The sequence below is a fragment of the Nicotiana attenuata genome, unplaced genomic scaffold (assembly GCF_001879085.1).
Source record: "Nicotiana attenuata strain UT unplaced genomic scaffold, NIATTr2, whole genome shotgun sequence".
NCBI classification, from domain to species: domain Eukaryota; kingdom Viridiplantae; phylum Streptophyta; class Magnoliopsida; order Solanales; family Solanaceae; genus Nicotiana; species Nicotiana attenuata.
Genome location: NW_017671049.1, coordinates 25,094 through 47,087, shown reverse-complemented (window position 1 = coordinate 47,087; position 21,994 = coordinate 25,094). Strand labels below are relative to the sequence as shown.

General features: G+C 37.3%; 2 protein-coding genes across 2 annotated transcripts; one reads left to right on the top strand and one right to left on the bottom strand.

The window, feature by feature from the left end:
- The first annotated feature begins 4,207 nt into the window (after positions 1 to 4,207).
- On the top strand, positions 4,208 to 4,900 carry LOC109205508. Its single transcript, XM_019368223.1, has one exon. The coding sequence runs from the start codon at positions 4,208 to 4,210 to the stop codon at positions 4,898 to 4,900; it is 693 nt and encodes a 230-aa protein (XP_019223768.1).
- Positions 4,901 to 15,906: 11,006 nt separating this feature from the next.
- LOC109205514 lies at positions 15,907 to 21,735 on the bottom strand. Its single transcript, XM_019368228.1, has 9 exons — positions 21,328 to 21,735; positions 20,659 to 20,787; positions 20,453 to 20,582; positions 19,913 to 20,033; positions 18,915 to 18,996; positions 17,981 to 18,034; positions 16,904 to 16,942; positions 16,297 to 16,396; positions 15,907 to 16,220 (listed from the first exon to the last, which is right to left on the bottom strand). Exons 1-9 carry the CDS (start codon positions 21,559 to 21,561, stop codon positions 16,093 to 16,095), a joined length of 1,017 nt encoding a protein of 338 aa, XP_019223773.1. The 5' UTR covers positions 21,562 to 21,735; the 3' UTR covers positions 15,907 to 16,092.
- Positions 21,736 to 21,994: the final 259 nt, after the last annotated feature.

Here is a 21,994-nt window from a genome sequence, read left to right as displayed (position 1 = left end):
CAACATTAGCAACCTCCACCTTGAGTTCAATTCCAACTCATCTCATGCAATATACTATGCTCCCTACTAAGATCTTAAACCAGATAGATAAGATTCAAAGGGACTTTATATGGGACTCCAGAAAAAAATTACAACTTGTAAACTGGAAGACCGTTACACAAGACAACATAGAAGGAGGACTAGGGATTCGTACAACCTATAAAAAAAACTTAGCGGTGCTCACAAATCTGACCAGGAGACTCCTAAATTATCCCAAAAACCCTTTGGCTCAACTAATTACTTGTAAGTACGCCTTGAAAAAATCTTTTACTAATACTTCCTTTATTTGGTCCACTCTTGTGAAAGGTTGGAAGGTTTGCTACCAAGGTATTATGTGGCACCCTTGAAAACCTCAAATATTAATATTTGAAACTCTAGATGGATCCACAATAACCCTAGTCTTAGAAGCAGTATTGAAGGTCCTTTGCATCGATTGGATTATAAACTCTCCTTACAAGACCCTATGAATGATGATAGCTGGAACATCTCCAAAATTTCATTTGTGCTACCAAACTCTATAATTAGTAATATTAAAGCCACTCCTATTCCTAATAAATTTATTGGTAATGATCATACGACTTGGGATCCTAGCAGTAATGGAGTTTTTACTACTAAGTCTTGTTACACACTTCATGACAATAACCCTCCCACTAATCCTACCCCAAAGCCTGATTTCACTTGGATATGAGAATTTTATTGTCCTAATAAAATAAAATTCTTTTTCTGGCAATGTATGCATAACCGAATACCATGTAAAGCTTTCCTACATCATATTGGAATTAATATCGAGGCCAAGTGCCCCGTTTGTAAACAAGGGCCATAAGGTGCTCCTCACATCTTCCTTAATTGTCTTATAGCAACTCGTTTCTGGAGAAATCTTAGTTTAACTTTGTTCCAACTCATAACAACTCCCACTTGCTAATTGTCTTGAAAAATTCCTCTTTGCAAGGCAGAAACCAATATTACCAATGGGCAAATATTCTCCCGTTTGCCATTTAGAACCTTTGGAAAAATAAAAATAATAACAATTTGAATAACCTAGACCTAGATCTTGGTGTAACACAAGTTCTTCATCAATCATGGGAATATAATTTCTTCATGAAAAGAAATCCTCTCCAACAAACCAAAATCAGAATAAAGATTGGTTGGACTAAGCCTCATCACAACACAGTCAAGCTTAATATTGATGGTGCTTTCTTAAAACCAACCTTGCATGCAGGGATATGTGGAGCCTTTAGAAATAACAATGGTGACTGGATCATGGGATTTTATAAATCTTGTTATGCAGCATCTTCTTTGCAGGCAGAACTACTAGCACCGGAGCAAGGTCTTAAAATTGCATTGGATATGATGTTCCCCTGTTAGAAATCGAATCAGAAATGATAAAATTGTTAAATGAGGACAATGCCCTAACTAACAATACGTTGCTCAATTGCAGGTCATTAATGCACCAATTGAAAATACCAATGATCAGGCATAACTTCAGAAAAAGAAATGGTGTAGCACATCAACTAGCAAAGGAAGCGATTAGCCACTTCAAGCCTACAAGATGCGTGTATCTTGTTCGTCCACCTTTTTTTGTTGAAACTGAATTAGAAAAGAACAAGCAAGGATTATGCTTCGGTACTAAGTTTTTACCTACCAATATTTATAATAACCTAGCTGCTATAAACAATAATAATGTCCTTCGGGACTATGTGAAAATTATGTAATACTTTTGTTTAAGTAATACAAGCTTCCTTTTTACGTTAAAAAAAAAGTTTATATTGTTGGCCATAAGAAAATTTTACTTTTTTTTGAAAATGTTTATTTACTTTTTTCGGAATCAGTGTTTAGCCATGAACTTTTTAAATTTCACTTGAAGATAAATTTCGGAATTTTGTCGAAAATTTTAAAAACTCCAAAAGGCTGTTTTTCAAAATGTACACTTCAACTCACTCAAAAAAGTTCGAAAACAACTCCAAATTGTATTTATGTCCAAACACAACTCTGTTTTTCAAACACTATTTACACTTGATTTTTTTCCCACTTTTTTCCGGAATTTCACAATTCTTATGTCCAAACGCCCACTAAGTCTACTATATAAACACATTCGTATTGTTTGTTTGTTTGTTTTGTTTTCCTTTTTTTTCTTTTTCGATTCCCTCTTTTTCTTGTCTGGTTCTTGATTGATTGAAATGAGTACGCCACGAGTCACGACTGATTAAATACAAAAACAGAAAATAAGGTTCCTCAGAAAAAATAAAAATAAAATTGAAGAAAAGAAGACAGCCAATGAATATCAAAAGGCAGTCAAATGAAATTTATATACGATGTCATATGCTACCCGTGATATTGCAAAATGCAATAATTTAAGTTTATCGATATAGTCGTTACAGACTCAAAGAGTTGTTCCATGCCAATAATGGCATGCTTTTTCATGCATTGATAGTAGCGAGGAAGAAAATTACATATTTTGATACGAGTAGTTGTTTAATTTCTTGTTTTAAAATACTCCTTGTAGTAGTCTAACAATTATTCAAAAACCGAGTGGAATCTAGCTTTTCACATATCACAAAGGCCAAATGTCATATTAAAATCTATATATGCCATCGTGATGACCACCATCGACATTAAAGACAGCTTGGTGTACAAGATATTCTGTATTCACGCAAGATTCGGAAAGAGCTATATTCTAGGGGATGTAGATATTCTACCTTAATACAAATATTATTGGCTACGTCTACGGCTTGAACCTATGGCCTATATCACGAGGATTAGTACCAAGTATTAATCCTTAATCTTCTTGCTAATACGTTTCCCCAAGTCTAGAAAGAAAGTTTTTATCAAAATATTTAAATGTATCATGCCTTAAACCAAAATTAGATAAATTACCGCCAAGTGCAATAGTTATGGGTTCACATGAACGCAATAAGTTTTGCCTAAATCTTATTTTTGTATTAAATTTTTTATTAAATATATAAGAATATTTAGCTCAGAACCCAGTCCATTGGTCAATTATTGTAGTATTCAAATTTAAGATTATTATAAGAACCCATAAACTTAAAATTCAGAACCCATAAACTTAAAGTTCTGAATGTGTTTAATTAGTACTTTTGTCTATTGTATTAAAGTAAATTAAATTATCTTATGTTCGACATAGATTCGAAAAAGTAAAATGTGACAAATTACTGAAATGAGGGAGTGAATAACATTAGAATCCTTTTTTAAACTACACAAAATCGTTAACTTTCTTTGTATGTATATTCTCTAAGGATTGTAGATGTTCATGCAAAATAAAGATAGATTTATCGCTTTAAAAGGAAAATTATGATAAATTTTCAACAGCAAAATACCGTATTAGTGGTGAAAAAAAGTTCTTTATTTTTCTAAAAGAGAACAATTCTTTAGATAGAATATTTAAAACTGAATTTGGTGTCTTTTACTTTTGTTAGGTCTCTACAACTGTACACGAAAAAGTTCCTTTTTGCACATAAACTTAGGGTTAGTTTGGTTTGGAATAAAGTCATGGTGAGATTAGTTATGTTGGAATTAATTATATTAGAATTAGTTATGCTGATATTAGTTATTTTGGTATTATTTTTTATTGATTGTTTGATATAATGTATTAATTATGGAATTGTCAATTTCAATGCCTTATTCTTGGATAAATTATCTTGGGATTACTATTCCAACATCTAGCAGGTATAAGTTATCCCGATATTATTTTTAATCCTAAAATTCTAAGATTAATAACCAAATAAAGGATAAAATGATAGTACTAAATTTTTATGCCTAGATTAGTTTTGCTTATCCGTCGTACCAAACAACCCATTAGTGATGAAAAATATTTTGAGAGCGGAACTCCTCCGCTCCTCCGACGCCTCAGTCCTCTTTCCCTCTAAAGAATTTGAAAATAATGAATAAAAATATAAAAGAAAAAGAGTTTTCCTTTTTTCTTTTTTCCCTAATGCCTTTATTTTATTTTGGTGAGAGGAGCTTTTGAAAAGAACAGTTTGAAATATAAACGTGTGTTACTTTAATAAAGTAAACATAATTGCTAAAGTTTGAATAAGGCCTATATATTGTTCCACACTACTAATTTACCAGTTCAGTATCTCCCTACATTTCTAAAACCTATCTCTAAACCTCTTTTTTTTTTTTTTTTTTTTTTTTTTTGCCGACATTAATGGACGTTGAAGAATTGCTTAACCTCTTCAATTCTTACTGGTTTGAATCTGAAATACTCAAACCCAAACAACCCTTTTCAGCAACAACCTCCAAAACCAAAAGTAACCCAAATCTTGAATCCAATGAACAAATTCTTGAACAGCCAAAACTTTCAAAAGTTCCAACTTTTATGGTCAGATCTCAAAGTGACCAATGCTTGAGCTCTAAAGATAGTAGTTTTCATTCAGAAAACTCACCAAAATCTGTTCTTGTTGAGCCTAAACTTGAGCCAATTCTTTCTGGTAAAGAATATAATGAGTTTCAATGTTCTTCTAAGCCAGGTGTTAAATGTAAAGAGAGTTATAGAAGGAGAAAAAAGAATAGTAAAAGTTTGTCAGAGTTAGAGTTTGAGGAGTTAAAAGGGTTTATGGATCTTGGTTTTGAGTTTTCAGATAAAGATAAAGAATCAAGTTTGGTGTCAATACTACCTGGATTGAGGAGATTGGGAAGGGAAAATGAAGAGAATATCAGATTTGAGGAATTAGAAGCTGCAGTTTCAAGGCCCCATCTTTCTGAAGCATGGGGTGTTTGGGAAAAAAAGAAAAAAAATCTACTCAAAAGTTGGAAGATTAATCCTGTTTTTGGAAATGAAATGGAAATTAAAGATCAGCTTAGGTTTTGGGCTCATACTGTTGCTTCTACTGTCAGATAGTTATAGCAATTTTCCCTTCTCGGACCACCAAAGGATGTGGTGTAGTGGATGGGATTGTTCTTCCATTGACTAGAAGTTTCAGGTACAGAGCCTTGGGTATGGAAAAATTTTTGGCAGGGAGCGCTTCCCCGAATGGGGCCCTACGCGACGTGAATCCGAATATAATCGGACTCCAATGTGTGTACCAGATACCGGGTGAGAAACCAAAAAAAATTCCCTTCAAAAAGATGAAAGTGGTAGGAGGGGAAATTGCAAGTAGAGTTGCTTTTTTTTTTTGTTCTAACTGTAATATATTTGTATGGCTAAATTCTTCAACTGAATCATTTACAATTTGATTGCCATCTTAGAAATTTTTGTATCTAAAAGTAATATCTTTAGATTTCATTACCACCCAACCTTGGAAATTATCTTTAAAAAATGGTTCTGAATTATTAGTTTTGATATACTTTAACTATTCCATAATGCCAGTTAGACATCGAGTAATTTTGGAGAAAAGGCACAAACAATCATTCTTAGGGCGGTTATTTAGGGATAAGCCAGTACATTTTTTGTCCTAAAAATTAGAGAAAAAAAACTAATTTCAGGACAATTCAGTATATTTGTGTCTCGAAATGAAATGGAAAATTGAAATTTAGGACATATTGGCTAATTCCTAATAGCAATCCTTTCTAGTGTTATTTCTACGCTATTTTTGTTTATCAAAGTGTAAAATCATAAAAGAAGTCATCAAGTATTGTTTACATCCGCTAAAAAATGAATAGTGATTTTCTTTGATTTTTCACTCAACTTTTAATAAGAACATCTAGGAATCACAATACTCATTGGCTGCCTGTTGATGTATAAGCCATTCCAACATCTACATCCGCACCTCCTGTTCTCTTTTTCTTCTTATTATTTTGCTTTTTCCTAAATCATCAAATGCGAGAATAGTTCAAAGAAATTGAATTGGTCCATTCAATTTTTGAACGAGTGCCATCCACGAGAGGGCAACAAAACATTGTGTAAACCAACCAATACTGACTTTTCTACGTGTATACTTTGTATGTTTATCTATATTCATATCAAAGTACCCAACAACTTTCTAGATAGATCTAAATGATATTTATCTTGGAATATATATCCTCCCTATATTCCTAGTCTATTTCCTCCATTTAATTGAACACAAACCTTAAAAACACTGTAATTTAACGTGTTTATTAAGTATATAGTAAGTAATTGTGGACGAATTAATACTAAATTTAGTACTCTATTTGTTTTGTGATAGAAAAATAAAGAGTTGAATATATAAGAGGGCTGTATTTGCTCGGAAAATTCATGTTCCCTAAACTCCGTAAATCAGACCAACTATGATATATGCACAATAATATAAATCCAAATATCTAGCCTCAGCTCCTTATATGACCAATCCGCTGTATACATTGATCTCTGCTTTAATATTATTATTAACTCCAATTAGCTTCTTGTATTAGTCTAATTATCACATATCAATCAATAAGGAATGACACTTGCTTGTCCATGTAATACCTTGTACTTAACAAACACCTTGGAAGAAAAACTGAGGCGGCTTAAATAACAACGACATTTGTGAACAGAGGCGGAGCCAGAATTTGAAGTTACTGGGTTTGGGATTCTAACCTTTTTATATCACTGGGTTCTAAAGTAAGAATTTGCACATATTCAATAAATTTCTTAAGACAAATATATGATTTGGACTAAAGTTACTGGGTTCGGCCGAATCCGTTATTCAAGCTCTAGCTCCGCCCCTTTTTGTGAATAAAACTAAACCGAATTAACTGAACTTTCAACGTGAATCAGTCAAATAGCTCCTAATTGACTTGACTTTCCACCTAACAGAACAATGATTGGAGTAACTAACAGCTTCTTTGGATGGTTGTTACCACTGTATTGTGTTGTTATTTTGAATGTAATAGTATAATGGTGCTTAGTACGTAAAAGGGTCAATAAAATCAGATAGAAATTAGATACATTATAAGTTATATATGTTTAAAGATTTTTTTACTAGTTTGTTATATCAGGTTATTTATCATCTTTTTTCCAGAATACCTATTAATGTTCATTATACAAAATTACCTTTGTTTGACCAAAAAAGTGTTGAACATTTCAATTAAATCAATTAATGATGAGATGAAGGGTGAATCATAGTTAAGAATAATAAGATCTAGACCAAATATTATGCGAAGCCGGTAAGATAAACGACGTTAATCAGTGTGTTTCTACTTATTAAATGTTCATGAATGCAATAACATAAATGTGCATTAAATGTAGATAATGACAATGAATATAACAAAAAGGAATCTATCACCAATTATTGTAAGACTTGGATGACTCTTTTCCCTGACAGCGGTGTGGAGAAAAGAGTAACAAAGAGGGTTGAGGAATCTTTGGATCTTGTGAGTAAAGAAGCAAAAACGTGTGCTTGAATAATCAATGAACAAGACAACTGTAGTGTATTCTCTCAGGTCAACCTTTTACAATGTGTTTTTTCTCATAAAGTGAAGATTCCCCTTTTTGTTCTCAACTTCTCCTATTTATAGGGGATATTTCCCAAAAACCCTAAAAAGTACAAATTAAGGAATATCCAAAGGAATATTCCTTGTATCCATATCTGAACCTATGCTACTGTTATTTCTTCATCTCAGCTGCCCGTCTTTGGCATCAGCCCTCTCGAGAGCAGCCTTTAGTTACTACACCGCGTTTGACCCCGTCCTTGATCTCACTTATCCCTTACTTCCTAGTCGCCAAATTTAGACCAATACAGTTAATCCCTCCGCTTGTTGAGGTCGTGGTCCTGCACGCCCTTGATAAGCGGACCTGATTCGCCTCCGTTTCGGAAAAATTTGGTTGTGTTGAATAAGTCGGGTCGGTCGAGGTGGAAAGAACGGGCGCAACCATTGAAGTCGTGATTGGTGTTGCTACTAGGGGGTGACGTCATGGCCACGCGCGTCATCATTGCTCATCTTCCCAAGACAGCGTCTGTGTGCCTGCCGCTTTGGTTTTGGTGCCATTGACAATCCTTTGCTTTGATTCTCGCGCCACCCAGCCCTATAAATAGATGGGGGTTTCATTTTTCAGAAGTTTTCACCATCCTTCATCTTGCATGAGCACTATTCTTCTTTGATCTTCGTTGCCAGTTTATGCTCTTGATTTCGTTTTACTGGTTCCATTCCTCTCCTCCTTACCTAATTGTTATCTTCTTATTTGAGTTAGGTAGAACACATTCCGTTGTTGAAACATGTCACAAACTCTTCGCATTCATGATGAAGTTTCCGATGCTACTCCGTTATCGGTGGCTCCTCCTCCCGGTGGTGAGGATTTTATGGCTGAAGAAGATGAGAGATTTCCGCCGCGGAGGAGATAGTTCCCAGAAATCTTTTGTATAGAAATGATTTTCCCAAGGAGCCTGCTCCTGCTCCCGCTCAGGTGATCTCCGAAACTGGTCTGTCTCATATAGCTGAGCTTCGATCCAAATATCTCATCCCCCCGCCACGTCGAGATAATTCCGGCTGGAGGCGACATCGTAGAGGTCCATCGACCTGGGTATTGTGCCTTCTATGTCTACCCGTTCTTGATCGGTTACGCTCTTCCCCTTCTTTCGCTAGCGTAGGAATTTTGCCGATTTTACAACGTCTGCCCGGCACAACTCTCTCCTTATTTGTATAAAGCTTTTCTGATGCTGACGAAGTACGCAGAATTGGCTGGTTGTGAGGTTGATGTTCGTCACTTGCTGCATTTATTTTCACCAAGTTTTATAAAGGTACTATGATACACCTGCGGCATCGCGGGACCAGAGGGCTGATAGGCCGAATGGACGACAGGACGAATCGGAAGTTCTGGCATAAGTACTTTTTTATCAAGACCAAGCACTTGGTGGGGACCCGACTGGGTTTCCTGAGCCGTGAAACCATAATCTAAGTGTTTGTCATACGCTCGTTGTCTTTTTTCGCCCCTTTGTTTTCAGCTCATTTGCGGTCTCTTTGTTCTTCAGCTGAAAGACGTGCACCCTCCCCTGTCCTCGACATTGAAGATTGGATGGCTCACGTGCTGCCTTACATAGCGGGGATTCGTGATTGGGCGGTATTTACAAGCGCTTCGGACCGAAGGTCCCGTCTGGTAAGTGTTACTTTTGCTTTAGCTCTCTGTCGTTTACCATTGCTCGTTGATACGACCTCCTTTTGATGTCTGGGTCAGCGGGTTTCCAAGAAGAAAGCTCCAGTGCCGGCATTTCGCCAGGCTATCGCATCGGCAGGGATGCAATTTGCTTTGGCCGAGTCCATTCGCAGGGGTCATACCCAAGCTTTCCGCCCCTCAAAATGTTGTTGTGCAGGATGAGATCTCTTCCTGGCGTGTCTACCATCTTGTAGATGAGTCGTCCAACGGAGAGGAGTCGCCATCGAGAAAGAGGCGAAGGGTGGAGCTTGGGAAGGCCGTCGTTACTGGTATTAAACCGAAGAAACTCATTGCTCCGAAAGCGGCGCCTGCATTTGCACCAGACGTAGGGGCCGTTTTTATGGTGCTGTTAGGAAAAATAGGTCCTCTAGGGCCGAGGAGGTGCATAAAGGCGGGGAACTTGTAAGGACCGCGGAAGGTGGAGCATCGTCGGCAGCCGGAGGAGATGGGACGGTACCTGCGGGGGATGATGGTTCTGGTTTGGACATCGACCCTGAAGAGATACGAGTCTTCTTGGAGAGGAAAACTCGCGTGGAGGTAAGGACGGAGGGTCCCAACCGGCACATAATCATCCCCGTGGATTACGACCTTTTGGCCAACTCGGAACGGGCGGTGTCGTCCTTTGCCCAATTATATGCGGCTTCTGAGAACACGGCGCTGCTGGCGATGAGTGCTACTGAGTTATCGCTGAGTATATCTGGCATGGCTGCGAGTAAGTGCTTTTTAATGTTAGGATTTGTTTTGTATGTGTAATCTGTTTATACTGACTCTTTTCTTTTGCATGTCAGACTCTTATCATGGGGATTGAGCGTGAACGGAGGGAAGAGCGGATGACGACCCTCTTCAAAAAGGTGACTTCCAAGTACAAGGAGTACCGTACTAAGCACCGAATGCCTGGCCGATGTTTTTACCTAGGATAGCGAATTTCAGTTGTTTCGCGACGGGCTCAAATAGAAGGACGAGGAGTTGGCGAAGAAAGATGAAGAGCTAAAGGAGAGGGATGATGAGCTGATGAGAGCCATCGGTCGATGCAGTGAGCTCGAGGCAGCTTTAAAGGCCAAGGATGACGAGCTCGAGGTGAGTAAAGGGGAGATGGCTGAGAATGCTGATCTTCAAGCGCGGGTGGCATTTTTAACTGCTGAACTTGGGCAGAGGGAGGCGAATGTTTTTGATCTGCGGGGTGAGTTGAGCGCCAAGGTCGAAGAGTTGGCTCGTACCGAGAAACACAGAATGGCCACCACGGTTGAAGCGGCGACCTTGGAAGCGCTCTCTGCATTTGCAGGTCCGAGCGGGAGAGCGAGGCAGAGACATCGACGCTTATGGTGGCGAGGTTAGAGGAACGAATCCAGAATTTGGAGGCAGAGTTATCCGGATTGAATGAGCAGGTCGTTACCTTGAAAGCTGAGGAGTTCCGACGGCAGTCACATCCGTCTACGTCTCATACTTCTGCCGATCCCAGCGTGCCGCGGGAGTTGCATGAGATATGGGTTCACGCCGAGGCTCAGCTTGACGTATATAGGTCTTTGAAAGCCGACGGGAAGATTTACGAAGCGGAACTTGAGAGCGTCCGGGCTAAGGCACGTGCGGCCCGTGAAGATTGCGGTTATGCCCCTGATACACCTAGTAGGGACGAAGTTGACGATGATGCAGATAGGCATGCCTTCGATTCTTGGTATAATGATGAGTATGCCGATAGGGATGACGCAGTGTAAAGCCGTCATACTTAGTTTTTGTTTTGTTTTGCTATTTTTGTGAGGGCGTCTTTGGGCCCTTTGTAAAAAGTATTGTAACTTGACAGTTGTAATGGAACAGCCCCTTCCCCTTTTTTGCTACGTGTTTCTTGATTTCCGCTCTCTCTCTCTTTTCTTTTATGTGGGAAAGTCCCTGATTTTTTGATAAGATTAATGTTCGACGCGGTCAGACATTGGAGACTTCGAGCGGAGTCGCATGCAAAGTAATTCGAGCGAGGTCGAATGTAAAATAATTCGAGCAAGGCTGAATGTTAAACGATTCGAGCGAGGTCGAACGTAAAATGATTCGAGCAAGGTCTAATGTTAAACGATTCGAGCGAGGTCGAATGTAAAACAATTTGAGCAAGGTCAAATGTGTTAATTCGAGCGAGGTCGAATGTGAAACAATTCGACCGAGGTCGAATGTAAAATGATTCGAGCGAGCTTGAATGTGTTAATTCGAGCGAGGTCGAATGTGAAACAATTCGAGCGAGGTCGAATGTAAATGATTTGAGCGAGGTCGAATGTGAGATGCGAAATGACTTGGTGGAGAGTAAAAATGCTGCTTTATTTCATCTATTGGAGAATATCTTGGTGGAGAGCAAAAATGCTGCTTTATTTCATTTATTGGAGAATATCTTGGTGGAGAGCAAAAATGCTGCTTTATTTCATTTATTGGAGAATATCTCGGTGGAGAGTAAGAATGCTGCTTTATTTAATTCATTGGAGAATATTACATATGTCCTTCGTTTTATTTCATTTATTGGAGAATATCTTGGTGGATAGTAAAAATGCTGCTTTATTTTATTCATTGGAGAATATTACATATGTCCTTCGTTTCATACATATATTGGAGAAGTTTTCATGTATCCAGTCCCTTCAACGCTCGGCCTGGAGAAGCATACCGCTCGTGGGTGATTGACTGCTTTAGCTTGTGCGTGGTGGTAAACTTTATGTGGTTGATTTCTATTTCGTCGCCCCCGCTGATGATCATTTGAATGGTGCGGGTAGGAGAGGGCGGCTTTGGAGGGCCTTGGTGTTATTCTCGTCCACGGCTAAAGTTGGCTTGTCCTCGATCACTCATCAGCTCCTTCAGGTGTCCTTGGTTAGCATGTTTACTACTTCTTGCCGTAGGGCTATGCAATCTTCGGTTTTGTGACACCGCTCCTGGTGAAATTCACAAAAGACGTTCGACTTTCGGGTACTTGGGTCGGACTTCATCTTTTGCGGCCACTTCACCTTTGTGCCAAGCTTCTCTAGTGCGTACACTACTTTTGAAGGAGAAACACAAAAATTGTGAGCGGACAAGAGTGGAGGCATACCTCTTTCGTTTCGCTGAGTCCCTGTGTGGGGTCTGGACGTCCCTTCCGCATGTCGAGGAGGTGGTGGAATGGTTGTTCTGACATAGGGTTGATGCCTGTCTCGATTGAGGCGTGGGCCTGATAGATCTCTTCGACTGTCATTACGACGGTCTTTCTTCGGCTCTGTTTGGATTGATGTTAAACGCTGGGTTGGACCGTTAAGATCGTCATCATCTGCTCTCACCTCGACGCAGTAAGCGTTGTGGATTTCCTCCCAGGTGGTGGGAGGGTATTTCATGAGCCTGCTTAACAATTTCCTGGTCGCCCTCGACCCATTCCTGTTCAACCCGTTTTGGAAGGCTGCTACCGCCATCCCCTCCGATACATTAGGTAAGCTCATTCTCGACGGACATCCCGCTTTGGTAGCAGTTTCGGGGCGCCCGGTATCTTATCGACCCTTTCTTGATGTTCTCTCATCTGGTCGCGGAGTGCCTTATTTTCGTTTTCCATTTCTTTCATTTTCTTTAAAATGGCTGTCAGCGCATCATTGCCTGCATCAACAATGGTGTGAGTGTTACCTGTTAGGGGAGCTGGTTGCTCGCTGGTGGTCGTTATGATATCTGCTGGCGCGGCATTTCGGTTCGCCCTTTGAACGGATTTGTCGAGTATGTCATTGAGGGTACTTGTCAGCCACTCCTCCAATAACTTCTTCACTGCTGGTGGTGCCTCCTCAGTCGTGGATGTGGAAGCTCCCCTTTCGCGTGAGGCGATTACATTTGCGTGAGGAGGAGGTGAATCAACCCGCCTGGGTGTGGCAGTTGGTGTCACATTCTCATCGCCTCCTCTGTCATCCTCGTTGATGGTGTCTAAGATGTTGGTAGTGACACCCATTATTGCTTTCTGCCTTTCATCTCCTTTTCCTGTCATTGTTAGTTTGTGCAAACAAGGAAAAGATGGTTGTCCCTTTTTTTTTTATCTAGAAGAAACTAAAATTTTAACTAAAAAGTCTCCACAGACGGCGATAAATTGTTTGACCAAAAAAGTGATGAACCTTTCAGTTAAATCAATTAATGATGAGATAAAGGGTAAATCTTAGTTAAAAATAATAAGATCTAGACCAAGTATTATGCGAAGCGGTAAGATAAACGACGTTAATCAGTGTGTTTGTGCTGATTAAATGTTCATGAATGCAGTAACATAAATGTGCATTAAATGTAGATAATGACAATGAATATAACAAAAAGGAATCTATCACCCAATTATTGTAAGACTTGGATGACTCTTTTCCCTGACAGTAGTGTGGAGAAAAGAGTAACAAAGAGGGTTGAAGAATCTTTGGATCTTGTGAGTAAAGAAGCAAAAACGTGTGCTTGAATAATCAATGAACAAGACAACTGTGGTGTATTCTCTCAGGTCAACCTTTTACAATGTGTTTTTCTCATAAAGTGAAGATACCCTTTTTGTTTTCTATCTCCTCCGATTTATAGGGGATATATCCCAAAAACCCTAAGAAGTACAAATTAAGAAATATCCAAAGGAATATTCCTTGTATCCATATCTGAACCTATGCTACTGTTATTTCTTCATCTTAGCTGCACGTCTTTGGCATCAGCCCTCTCGAGAGCAACCTTTAGTTACTACACCGCGGTTGACCCCGTCCTTGATCTCACTTATCCCTTACTACCTAATCGCCAAATTTAGACCAATACAACCGTACGGAAGACCTAAGTGTGTAAAATATTTTACTGAATTAAAACTCATAAATTATTTTATTCTTCTAGACCAACGTGTACTAAACAACCCCTAATGAGATTCGAATAATATATGCTTAGTGATATTAATGTACGTGGATGTGCGTGTACACGTAGATACGACAAACTTTACAAGATTTCCGGTAGGAACAAAGGTCTCTTTTCCAAATGCGCATATATGGCAGCTATTTAGAAGGCAAAAAAATCTGAAGCTCTTTGATACTTTCTGGTTTGACAAGGAATATTTACAGACTGGCCACGATTTATTTTCAGCAGATGTAATGGAGAAATGAAATTCAAGACTCAAAAGAAAAGGATAAAAGTTAAACAGCTAAAAGGGTTTACAGACAGTTGCATAATTTGTTATGAAAATTTTCAAGTTTGTTGTAAGCTCAAAGATGTCAAAATACACGAGCTTCATTATTATTTGACAATTCAGCAAACTACAATCAATTAGTTGGAACTGACTATACGAATCATTACTTCTCCATTTAAGCATCGCGTTATTTGACAATGTACCAAAAGCTTCTATTTCAGTTGACATGAAATTTCAAGTATAAGCTTCACCCTCCCTTCCTATCCACCAATCCCAATAATGTGAAAGTGAAAGTGATATACCAACAAGTTACAAGTGATACCACCAAGAAAAAGATAAGAATTATGATGACAAATATTACTACAATTCTCAATATTAAAACATCAACCAAGGACACATAATAGTCAACTATGACTGCGACAACCAGTTTGACATAACAAATTAGGAGTAATGTGTACACAGATCTTATCTTAAATGTAGATAAATTGTTTCCAATTTTGCATAACAAATTGTGACATCAACATCACTCTCCAACAAGTCCAAGTACTCAAGATAATCTCACACTTTAATAAAGTTCTCAACATCTTATCTTGCAAATTTTTATTTTTCTTTTTTCTTGTCCTTGTTTGATAGGCGGAACTGTGCATTTGTTTGAAGCAGTATATCATGATAATACTTACACAGTTTCATCTACAGGCTAAATGTGTTTAATTTTAAAACATGGTCAACTAGAGGAGAGAACAAAAGAAAAGGCCCCAGAAAGGGGGGTAGTAGGTAAACGATATGCTTTAACAACCTTTTGTTAAAATAATAGTCATGCTAAACTTATGGAGTATTTTGTTTTGTTTAATATACTTACCAAAGTCAACATACAAAATAGTAGTTAGATTTAAAAAACTGCTCTTTATAAAACAACTCAAGTTCGAGTCATGCTTCCCCTTTTCAACTGAGAATATTAAAGGATATTCTGGCTCTTCCATTCTGTATTTGTATGATGGATAAGATATAGCACACAAAGTATTATCATTTAAAAATTCCAACCACATATTAATATAAACTTGTCAATTGGACAAGGTCCCCCGGGTTTTATTATTATTAATTTTTTTTGTTGGGCGGGGGGATTGGGGGGGTGCGCTAAGGAATTTTGCATTCAGTGCTATGTCAAAACAAGAGGATCAGTGCAAGCCATTATTAGCTTACTCCAGAGTCCAGACTGCAAAAGGAGCAGTTCATGACACAAACAGGTTGCCTTGTGTAAAATACTATTCAATTTATCAAGTCACGGAGGCGCAGCACTACCCTCCCTAGACCCCACTTGTGGGATTACTATGGGCTTGTTGTTGTTGTACAGAGGCAGCAGGTATGTACTGTCACAGAAGAGGGATATTTCCACTTCTGGTGCTAAAATGAAAGATTTTATTGATTGCACTCTAAGGTAATCAGATAGAATAGAACCATTAATCACGAATAACATGCATCGACTACACAGGTTGGATAATTGTTTTCTCTATTTTCTCCTTATACAACAACAACAACAACAACAACAAACCCAATGAAATCCCACAAGTGGGGTCTGGGGAGGGTAGTGTGTATGCATACCTTACCCCTACCTTATGAAGGTAGACTCACTGTTTCCGAAAGACCCTCGGCTCAAGAACAGTAAAAATGAAGCAATAGAGAAACAATAGCAACAACACGGTAATAAGACAATGGATAACTATTGTTAAATTATGATTAACTATTACATACAGATAGACATACAGAGCTTAATTTTGGGTATATAATTACATTGAGCCGCGACTATCAAGAATAGACTATATCTAAATGCATCAATCATATACAACCATATATTACAAAGGTGAGATGCATGTACCATATGCTAGAAAGTCGGTTAGGACGTAGTACGTCAATTGTCATTGGAGATGGCCTCCGGAAGTTTAAAGGTAGGAGGTTTATCAGCGCCTCTCCTTGAGTACTCTCTCCATCTTCGAGCAGCTACTGCAGCTCGTTTTGTTCTTTCTTCCACTTCTTCCTCTGCAGCAACCAAATCAAATTAGGTTATTTGGAGATAATGTACATTAGCAAATTCCTATAGGTTTGTTTTCCGTACCTGTATTTGCATAGTCTTTAGCATTGCCCCATAGATTGTCCCAGTATGATTCAGGTTTCTCAGAATCTTTCTTCTTCATCATTCTGATTTTAGCTTGTTCCTGCAATAGCTTACATGTTATACCAGTTTTCCGTCTAATCACGATGCTACACGTATCAAGAGGAGCACAAAACCGAGTATGAAATCTCATGTAGAAACAACTTTACATGCCCCACCATTAAACAGACTGACAAGCCCACCTTTACCAATCTTGATAGCAATATATCACTAAGATAACTCTCCCATTAACTAATAAAATTCAAAGCAATACATATAGCCACGGAAATTGCACTGCTCAAAAGGAGAGAAAGATGGACAAAACAATAGAGGAAATTGCAGCATCATGCCTACGTTTACTAAAATTAATACTTCCTAATGCATGAACAACCAAAAAAAGTCTGGAATATGCATAAAAGTAAACCATTTGCAACACGATACATACCACTGTCTGAAATATAGGTTAAAAAGCAATTCGAGATATTTGAACATAAGCTAAACAAACAAACTTAAATATGCATATTACAAGGTAGTTAGACATATACTTTAAACTTAGGCCAGGAGCTCTTACCAGGACTTTAGATTGTCGTTTTTCCCACCGAATGCTTGCCTGCATCATAAAGTGTTTTGACATGATATAAATGTGTGAAGAGAATTGGAGAAGAGTAAATAATTAGGTGAACTTAAACTGCACAGAGATTCATAATCAGAACAGGTTCCTAAAAACAACTTGATAATCCAGCCGACTGTAAAACTGATCTCTAGAGTGTTTACAAACCATAGTTTCACTGCTAAGAATCTCCTTCATTTCCAACAAGTCCAAACAAGAAAACAGAACTAATGGTGGTTTCCATAAATTGAAGAACAGAACAGTTATAGACATCATGTGAAAATAACATTTCCAATTTTCACAAGGGGAAACTTAAAAAGAAAAAGAAAATTGTGGATGTATTGCACAACATCCTATTCAGTAGACTTAAATAATGACTAACTTCCTCTAAACCCCAAATGCCTGAAAAAATGATTTCTTGAAACTGATCGATCAATGATAATTTCTGATAATAGAATTCTTCAAATTGAGTCTGGTATGAGAATATATGTTCATGGATGATAACTCTCTTGACGAACTAATTTCCATCTAAACTATATGAGAACGAACAAATATTTGCTCAGACAAAATCTTTGGGATATATATTTAGCAAAGATTAAACACCTAATCAAGCACTTCTCACATGTAGATATCTTATTTCGATCTCGAGTAATTCGATTTGATTACAACCTAGTTCGTTCTTGCTAAACTCATAATATATCTGTAGCTTAGATTATCAAACATCTAAGAGCATTAATCTCCTTTCTTCCAGTATAATTGCAACTGAAGCATTAAATATTTCAAGCATAGAATAAGTTCCAACTGCAACTCTTCCCAAGGTTCTTCGATGTGAATCCCGAAAAAGATACTAAAATAGAAGATAAATTCATTCAAAGCCATTATACAAAAACATGGAACGTTGTAAAGCTGCAATTAGACTATGGACGTTTTAAAGGCCAAAAATTTCATGATATTGTTAACAACAACAACAACAACAAACCCAGTGTAACCCCACAAAATGAACCGACAAAAGAGACATAAAATAGAATTATGGAATACCATTCTGAAAACATCCACTGATCCACCGCCCATTCCTGAAAGCATGAAGGCAACCTATTGACACATAAAATACGCATGTTACACTCAATACCAAGCTAAAAGGAAGATCAAACAAGATCAAGGAATTTGAGAACTCCAGAATCATATTTATTTAGCTGATAAAGTCATTAAAATCTAATGCAGAAACTTAAGCAAATATTTGGATAATCAGTAATCTAGATGTATCATAGAATACCATCTCCAAACATGAGAGAAAGGAAGTGGCATATTTAATTTTATCTATAAACGAGTGCAATACATCAAAAGCATTCGTCTGCGACTAGTCTGAGTAGCCTTCTGTTACTTCCATATAGTCCTTTTATATCTGAATAATCGACGATTACATCCACATAATACTTTTATATCTTATCAAAACCTACAGACCTGCTAAAACATTCACCTTCAACATCACCTTTCAGCTTCAAGCAATTCAAAAGGATCCCAAGCCAAGAGAGAGTGTTATATCTGCTAGAAACGTAAACTCATATCCATTTGTTAGGCCACAAACTTAGCTAATTCAGCAAATAAGAGTAGTCTGCCCATGATATTCTAGTTCTCGGGTTGCCTGATTAGTGAAAGCCACTATACTAGCTTTCAAGGAGAATCCAAGGTATTTTGATTACTACAACTTTCATTGTTGCCTAGAGTTAAATGACATGATTAAAGCAGTATTTGATTACTTCACCTTTAAAAATTTTGGTGACTAGGCAAGTTCAGTCAACAAAAATCATCATTTTAGGTTATTGTCATCTAAATTACACACCCTCCGAGTAGAATTCATCAGGGCAACAACTTATGAAGTTATCAAGCATTTTAGTGCAGCTGAATCATAAAGGAATATAAACTAATGTGCTTTGGAGATGAAATTTCCAAATTAAGTGAGAAACTAGCTCACATTTACTCTTTCTACTCTTCGCATTTCATCCTCAAGCAAAGATAGTTGTGCAGCAGAAGTCCAATGGATACAATCAACTGGGCTGCAAAGAGAAATAACTAGTAATTTGACTAGCAATATCATTCACTCCTACAAATTCGTTAGATGGATAAAGCAGAAGTACAAAACTTAAGGATCATAAAACAGTCAAAAAGTATTGGCAAATGAAACAGTAACTTCCAAGAGAACAGAACGAGCTACTCCTATGCTTTAGAGAGGGATTAGTTAGATCTTCCATATTCAGGAAGCGACAACATTGTTGATTTTACAGCCCTTGAACAAGTTCAATTTGGTATGCATCAATCTTTTTCCAATGGATGAACTCCAAAGTCATCTGACATAGGTACATAAATCAAGTTTCCTTCCCTTTCCTTTTGAAAAAGTAGCCTAATGTAGCATAAGAATCTTTGTTAAGACTATCAGTGCAGATATGTCCAGAATTTTGAAGCAAACTTATTCACATTAGTCTATCTTCCAAACAGACACTCTTCCTTTTCATTTCTCAATAGCTTAAACTGCTAAAGTACAAGCTCATATGCTGATCTTGTAACTACTTATGGGAGGGGAAATAGATAGTATAGTCACTGTCGTCAAAATGGATTAACTAAAGTCTCAAGTTATGTATACCTAAAACTTAGGATGTGTAATAACCATTCCATAGAAGAAGAATATGACTGTTGAAACATCTCATAGCGGCATACGGACGAAACAAGATGGCATACAGATGCATCACATGTATAAACTCCAGAGTTACACTTTAAATTGCGAATCTGCAGTATCATTTTTTGCAACTTAACTTGCTTTGCATCAGGATCATACCCCATTGAGAGACCAGAAAGGAAACAATAACTATGTCTATTCTTACTTGAAACTTGACAGTACAAAATTACATTAGGCCTTTAGCAGAATGGATATAGAAGTTCAAAACAAGCAGCTATATCCATAAAGCAAGAACCTACCAGCTATCTATAGCTTGTTGAATTAAATCAGCGTTTCCAGATTGATCGTAAACTCTAGCTCTTCCATAGTCTTCCTCAATGCCAAAAACTTTCGGGCAAACATTGGCACAATTTTTGCAGCCTGTGAAGGAGAGAGATGTGTTCTAAATCATACTTTTTCAAGAAGGTGCTGCAAAATTCCTTTTTGTATTTTAATGAATTGACAAAACTTCCTTAGCATAGTTCAACAAATTTAGAAACAAATCAGAACTGATCATATAACGCTTTGCACTAAATCTATACAAAATCTATAAAGTTTTTTCTATTTCAGCATTCCAGACTCATTGAGACGTGAAACATTCTCGCTTTTCTAGCCTTGTAAAAGAGCATGATTTGCAAATCCATTGGAGGTAGCTAACATATCAGATGACCGAGAACCAGATTTGTTCATTAGTACAAACATGACTTTTTAGAATTCAGTATCAGGAAAAATGGAACTGAACCTTAAGGAAGATGAAAGTAAATAAAAAAAATAAGTAAATAAAATGTGAGACATAATACCTATGCAGCTAAACTCGTCAACGAATACATGATCTTTCGGCGATGAATCACTAAGGAAAGGGTTGATTGCTGTAGCAGTGTACCCATGGATCTCATCGTAAACTCTCCTTTGCACAGGATCACTAAGAATCTAGAGTACTATAATGATTAGCAATTGAAGCACAAGAGAAAATACATGCAATAATGTCAAATAGTCAAACCCCCACCTCATAGACTTCATTGATAAACATGCAAAAATTCGTGGTCTCGGGATCATCACCACTCAAATCTGGATGACAAGCTTTCATGCAATTATAATATGCCTTCTTTATTTGCGCGGGTGTAGCATCAGGAAGCTGGCAACATAATGACCATGAAAAGTTAAAAAGGTAGCTAATAGTTTAGCCTCCAATTTACTGTTTGCATTGAAATATGGTCTTGCCTCACTAGTATTAACTAATTACAGAAATGCATAGTACCGGATTTTCCATAAAGGAAACAGGCAAGAGAACTATAAACATAACAGGCAAAATTATACTAGATATGTGCATTTGCCATATCCTGCATCAGAATACTGATAATTAACATCCCTTTTGTTAATATAGAGAATTAATGGAGCATCTGAAGTAGCGGTTAAATTTTACCCATTATTTGAGGTTAATTTGTTGAAAGTAATCACAGAAATTATAAAATGAAAAGCAAAAAAAAAAAAAAAGAAAAAAGCTTCAATTAGCATATCCAGATAAAAGGCAGCTAAAAAAAAGCGTGAAATTTTATTTTTTTAGAAGTTAATGACTGGACTTATACAAAAAAATATTTTTTTTTCTTATTAAGAACTTACTGATTGGAAAGAAATGCTATACATAGTGAAAGTTGGAAAATAAGCTGTAAATTACCAAACCCAAAACAGCATAATAATCATCAGCAATTTCCTCAGATGCTGCAGAATCTTGATAAGCAACTTTAATCCTCCCTAATCCTCTCTTCTTTCCAGAATGACCAATTGAGCTCCAATTCGGATTATTAAAATTATTAGCCAAAATTGGCCATTTGCTTCTTGAAGAAAAATACTGCAGTGGGTTTTGCAATTTGAGGGAATCTGTGCAAACAGGTGCCAATAATTGAGCCATTTTTTACAGCTTCTAAAGAATCAAGAACTAAGCCAATAATGGATCAAAGATAAACAAATAATGAAGAAGAAAGCAGAAATAATGGAAAATGTTGGATATTTTTGCGTGTAATTGAAGAATATATTTAAGTTTATGAGGAGGGAAATTTTTTGAATAAAAATAAATTTAAGGAAAATGATGAGATGGGAAGCTGAGAACCATTTGTTTTTTTTAAGAATCTGTAGTAGGCTTAGAATGAATCTTGTTCAGTTTGCCATACGTCGGAACGTGATTTTGTAAGCAACGACACGTGTCGTAACGTGGAGGAATTTACTTGCACGCTTCATCTGAAGTTCTTTGTCCTAATTAGTAGAAGGTGAAGAGTTGAAAATAAAAAATAGAACAAGGTGATGAAGTAAAGGTAAATGAAGATAAATAATTCTTACTACTGTCA

Bases quoted from the DNA above. Each gene is read 5' to 3' on its own strand.
- LOC109205508 (XM_019368223.1), top strand. From the start codon at position 4,208: ATGGACGTTGAAGAATTGCTTAACCTCTTCAATTCTTACTGGTTTGAA.
- LOC109205514 (XM_019368228.1), bottom strand. From the start codon at position 21,561: ATGGCTCAATTATTGGCACCTGTTTGCACAGATTCCCTCAAATTGCAA. The intron at 20,788-21,327 runs GTAATTTACAGC...TTATGTTGCCAG, and splicing joins ATTATGCTGTTTTGGGTTTG to CTTCCTGATGCTACACCCGC. The intron at 20,583-20,658 runs GTGGGGGTTTGA...ATAGTACTCTAG, and splicing joins TTATCAATGAAGTCTATGAG to ATTCTTAGTGATCCTGTGCA.